Source organism: Propithecus coquereli, unplaced genomic scaffold (genome assembly GCF_000956105.1).
Source record: "Propithecus coquereli isolate 6110/MARCELLA unplaced genomic scaffold, Pcoq_1.0 Scaffold300, whole genome shotgun sequence".
Classification (NCBI taxonomy): domain Eukaryota; kingdom Metazoa; phylum Chordata; class Mammalia; order Primates; family Indriidae; genus Propithecus; species Propithecus coquereli.
The window spans coordinates 1539291-1545162 of record NW_012148620.1 but is presented as its reverse complement, the minus strand read 5'-3'; the positions used below and the strand labels follow the sequence as shown (position 1 = coordinate 1545162).

Sequence of the window (5872 nt, the reverse complement as noted above, 5' to 3'; positions counted from 1 at the left end):
AATCTTGTTGTCTTTTGCATACCACTGACTAATTCCCCCCTTTTTCCAATGGCTTTCACAATGTTTCACAACTCTATGAGAATAACCACTTCTCAACATTCTATACTGATATCTTTCCTCACAGCAGAGGGATTAAAAGAAAAATTTCCAATAAGAAAGAGAGTCAATATATTCAGAGACAGCTCAGCTGAAGATCAACTGCATTGATTAAACAGGAAATAAATAAGATTGTTCATTCCTTATACATATTATTTCTACATTAAAGCAACATGATGGTATCATAAGCAGTTAACAGCTTTCTATAATCAGAGTTTAAAATTTGAAGTGAGACTGTAACCTCCAATCAGTACAAACCTTATTACCTTGATTTTTTAAAGTGTCCATTAAAGTCTGAGTGATGTTTCTAAGACAGGAAAATGGTAAACGTTTACTTGCCAAAATGCTTTCCAAAGCCTAAAAGAAAGATATTGAGCAATTTGAGTAACTATAAGGCAATGATTTTGTTTTTTAAATTTTATATTTATGCCTGTAGTTCCACTACCCCAAATTTCAAAGGGAAACTCCTTATTTAAGAAGTTTCAGTATAATTATGTGAGAATTATAGTTGTATCATAAGTAACACATTATCTACTTCATGTCATGTCAAATATGGTATAATGACAAAAAGTCCAGAGGAGAAAGAAACTAGAAGGCAACTGTTGTTTAAAAGAATGGCCAAGAAAAAACAGAAACAGTCACAAAGCTATTCACCAACAAGAAGAGTCTGAATAAGTCTATACTATCTAGGCATAAACGAAAAGCAGAGGTATCATCATGTCAATAATAAAAGCTGACAACAACTCAGTTATAGTTTAATGACTGCACTTGAGCATGGCAGGCTGAATCTACAGGCCATGCTTAGATACACGCATACAGCACCCACTCTACCCTACTACCTATCTCTCTCCACATCCCCCACCCCCAAAGATATGTAAGAGTCTTCATAACCAGTTCCAAAATATCTCTCCATGCCTAACGTAGCAACCATCAGAAACATCAATGAGTTAGACACAGTGAAGTTTATATTATCCTTTCACATTAGCACACTAAATTAGACTGTAATTAATCAGATTAAATAGTTTAAAGAGTAGGCTGAGAATGTGGCAGGAGACAAATATCAGATCATAACACAATAATCTCTGAGTGTCTGTGGAGGAGAAATAGGCTTAGAGGGTAGCTCAGGATATTGGTCAGGCCTGTGATGAAACAACTACCTGGAGGATGTAAGGAAAGTGACTGTAAGAGGCAAGAAGCCAGGACAAGTGTAATCTGCTTCCGCCCTGCCTACAGTTACAAAGGCTAGCACCTGGCTTACTTACCTCCTAAACTGGTGTCTTCCCTTCCTCTAGTGCCGTAAAACAATATACAACTTTCACTATTGGGCTTTTCAGTATTTTTTATAAAAATCACAGCTTCATACATGATTCAATAGTGTAGTAAAAACAAAACAAACCAACCAACCACGAAAAACAAGACGGTCTGCACTATGCTGGTTTCTCACTTTTGGTATTCTGTGATATAAGGAAGGAAGAAAGATGGCATCAAAACGAAAAGCATTATTTGGGTTATGATCCATTCTACAATAGAGTCCTTAAGCTGCCTTGCTAGATACCTACCTTGTCATCATAGTCTCATCTTTAAAAAACTGAGATTTTGCCCTGAGGAAAAGGAGAGCTAATTAGCACTGCCAGTGGAATGGAAAACATGATTGAAAGTCACAGATACGTGCCTGTTCTACAATAAAACAATAAAAAGTGTTTTAAAAATTGACTGCAACAGAAATCACTACTTACTAAATTCTCCAATGTATGTAGCTATAAAATAATAAGAAACACTCATTTTGATCTATTCCCCCAGTCCCTGGCAAGGAGCTCCTAAAAGCCCTGTAATTTCCTGAACGATACGAGCACTAGTAGAATCTTTTGTTCTAATGTTTGGTCTCTGTTGTAGTTCCTGAGACAGAGCTCCTAATTTCCTTGTAGATAGTGGTGCAAGAAGAATCTTTTAACATTGGCTCTTTGACCCCAGTTCCTAACACAGAGCTCCCAAGAATCTTTATAATTTCCTGGGTTATAGCAGCATCTTTTGTTCTAATGAAGCAACTCTTGGTGGGATCCTAGATAGCCTCAGTATGGGGGCCGGTTGCCAGTAGAACCAATCATATGATTGGAGGATTGGAAGTTTTAGCCCCACCCCTTGACCTCAGGGGAGGAGACAGGGGATGAAGATTAAGGTGATCACTGATGGCCAATGATACAATCTGCCTGCACAATGAAGCCTCCATAAATACCCAAAGGACAGGGTTTGGAAGAGCTTCTGGATAGCTGAACACGTGGAGGTTCCTGGAGAGTGGCTTGCCTGGAGAGGGCACGGACGCTCTACACCCCTTTCCACATGCTCTGCCCTATGTATCTCTTCCATCTGGTTGTTCATCTGTATCCTTTGTAATATCCTTTATAATAAATGGGTAACTGTAAGTAAAGTGTTTCCCTGGGTTCTGTGAGCTGCTTTAGCAAATCAACCAAACCTGAGGAGAGGGTCACAAGAAATCTGCTGAAGAAATTGGTTGGGATGTGAGGGAAAAAGCTCACAGATCTAGCGACAGAAGTGTTGAGTGACTGACTGTGTAAGAGAAGAGGAAAACAAACTATGATCTGTTTTTTTCGTATATTCTCACAGTAACATTATTTTAGATGCTATGAACATTAAAAATGAAATATTTGGTAAGGTTCCTACTTGATGGAGCTTAAAAGAGCTCATGAGGAAAACGTAGGGAAGCTATTGCTAATATACATGAAATAATTAGAAAATAAGTAGTCATTAACTATCTGGTTCTAATTAAAAGTAGACTAGGAGTTCAGAGTTATCCATGAAAACTGAAGTGTTTTGCTTGTAAGAATTTATGAAGTTAGGACTTGGGCAGCATTATGAGGGGTATGGATAGGAGGAGTGGGAATAAAAGAAACAACAGTTACCATATTATAACCACAAGCCTGGCAAAAGGTAACAAGTCTGACAATACTCCGGGATGTCGAGGCTGTGGAGCAAGAGGGACTCCTACAGTATAAGTGGAAGTATAAATGAGGTCAACTATTTTGAGAAACAATTTGTCATCAACCAGTACAGCTGAAGAAGTTCATACCCTAGCAATTCCACTCTTCAGCAAACTAAAGAGAAACTCTTGCCTATGTGCACCAGGAAACGACTACAAGGATGAGCACAGCATCACTGTTTGCAATAGCAAAAAACTGGAAACAATCTTAATGTTCACTGGCAGGAGAATGAAGAAAGAGTGGAATTCATATGCCATAGTGAAGAAATCAACTACAGCTAGAACCATAGGTACATACGTCAGTATGAATGACTCACAGAAACATACTGTTGAAGGAAAAACTAAAGTCACAGAAGAAGACATCCATTTACGAAAAGCTTTAAAAGGCAAGAAATGCATCAATAGATTTCAAAGGAGCCACACAGGAGTGATGTTAACTATAAAGAAAAGCAAAAGAGAGAACCACAAAATTCTCAGTTGTGGTTACCCTAGTGATGGGAGAAGGCAACGGGACAGAGGAGGGACACCAGCGCTCTTTAGAGCTCCTGGTGAGATTCTATTTGCTAAGGTGAGTTGTCACACCTATGTGTTTATTTTCTTATCATTCTTTAATCCAAATACATGTTATGAATGGACAAGTATAGGAGTACTTGTATAAAATAACTCATGTGTATGGCAATATTATTTAATTTTTTTAAAATAGAGACAACAGGAACTTCTACATGGGAATATAAAAAGGGATGAACATAATAAAAACATGAAAAGAAGACTTTAGCCCGTCATGTTTGGAGGGAAATAGGAAAATAAAGATTTTCTTAAGAGGGATGTATTATAACTACTACGGGAAAGTTCATATATTATACATACTCACTTGTTTTTTGGTTGCAGGGTATTTAATATCAAGAATTAATTCCTTTATTTCTGTTTCAACCAAATCTATAAAAAGAAAATTAAAGTAAAATTTTCATTTTTCTAACAATGAAATATTATTCTTAAAGAAAATGAACATATCTGTACTGTTGGTCAGTCTAAAGGATTTTGGGTTATCTCGCATTGTTGTTTTATTGTTGTGAGTTTCAATATCCCCTAGATGGCACACTGCATCCTTACAGGGCAATTCTAATAAAAGGTACATGGGAGTACTTCTACCCCACTCATTCTGAAAAGGAGTTAAGATAGCTCATCAGTGCACTTAAGTATTTTGATTGTTCCATTCAGAATATTTTATTGATTTAAAAAAATGACAGAGCAATGTGCTTTACTATTTTTATTCAAGGATACCTACCAAGATTGGGAGATTTTGTTTTCAGTAAGGCTGCTAGTTTCTTCACTAAGTGCATGTCCTTGGCTCGCTCACTCTTCTTGTCACTAAAACAATAAATACAACAAATTCTTACAGAATATGAAATTGTTTTTCTTCTAATTCTAATATTAATACATTCCAACTTTCTTTTTTCCTTCATATACTTCCCATTTAACTTTAAAGGTATCAGTCTGATGAAAAATGAAACAACAATAAAACAATAACTACAAAACAGCACAACAAACCAAGGAACTAGGAAAAGTTAGCAGGGGAACATCGATCAGCAGACATTGAATAAATCTTACCTCAGTGCTAAGTGGAAAGGAACATTCACTGTTTTCACACTTCCAGACACGGGATCAACAAGACAGATCTGGTAAGTCTGTGGCTGCCAACTCTGACTGGTAACGTTATTTAAGCCCATTATTTTATATCCAGGATACAGTAGCCTAAGAAAATCACATACGAATATGGTAAAAATATGAGGAAAAGGAGAAATGCCAAAAGGTGCTTTTATTATAGCTAGAGAACTTGACATTATTATTAATTCAGGAGCATTAATAAGGCAAATAAAAACTGATACCAAAAACATAAATAAAACAAGACTCACCTGGCAGAGTCCTTTTAACCTTGTTAAAAGGTTTTATAAAATTAAATGAACACAATCAGATTTATGTTTCAATGGCAAACAAAGCATTCACCTCGCTAATCATTACCAGGGGAATCTGAAGGAACCTTTCCTTTTGAGCCTTCACAGCATAAGTTAGAGACAAATGGTAGCACCAAGCTAACTTTAATTCAGTAGCACATTATGACATTTTCAATAATTTTTCTGTTATTAAATACTTAATCCTTAATTATATACCAGGCACTTGCAGGGAAAACCATAATAAAGAATATTACAATTCTCAAACAACAGGAAAGCTAATAAAATCTAATCTAGTAAAAGCTTCATTTTAATAAAAGCATTCCTATTATTTCTTTTTGTAACCAGAAAAATGCCAGCTTACCTGCAGTGCTTCCCCACATTGAAAGCTCCGACTCTAGGCCCCTGCTGTGTGCTCCACACTTCTAATATTCCCCTTCTTGGCGCATAGATCACAAGGAACTGAGCTACTCGACTTGGGCCCTGAGTATTTCCAAAAGGGGAAAAATCCACCTTTTCTGGTACTCTTTCATGGAGGTCCTCTACAATCTGAATCCATCCGATTTGTGCATCTCGGTACCCTTGGAGACAGAGGAAAAGGGAAGTTACTTAGTTAACTAATCTAGGTTCAGCAGTAGCCTCCTGAAGCACTCTGAAATATCTGGAGGGCGGGGGGTCAGAAAAGCTATAAAGTATATTATCTTTTTATTATGAAATTTCTTAAACAGAAAAGATAATAAGCAATCTATCACCAAGCCTTATCAAATCTTAATATTTTGCTGTATTTCCTAGAGATCACTTTTTCTCTTTAAAAAGAAAATATTATAGATAT

General features: G+C 36.5%; 1 protein-coding gene across 1 annotated transcript in view; it reads right to left on the bottom strand.

Annotated features, from left to right (window-relative positions):
* The window catches only part of RAB3GAP2 (RAB3 GTPase activating protein subunit 2 (non-catalytic)), a 131698-nt gene that overhangs the window by 44651 nt on the left and 81175 nt on the right, over positions 1–5872 (bottom strand). The window contains exons 12-16 of the mRNA XM_012649670.1: positions 5405–5621; positions 4700–4843; positions 4377–4459; positions 3963–4027; positions 363–453 (exon numbers count right to left, since the gene is read on the bottom strand). Of these exons, the coding sequence (XP_012505124.1) occupies positions 363–453; positions 3963–4027; positions 4377–4459; positions 4700–4843; positions 5405–5621 (600 nt within the window). The remainder of the gene's footprint in view (positions 1–362; positions 454–3962; positions 4028–4376; positions 4460–4699; positions 4844–5404; positions 5622–5872) is intronic.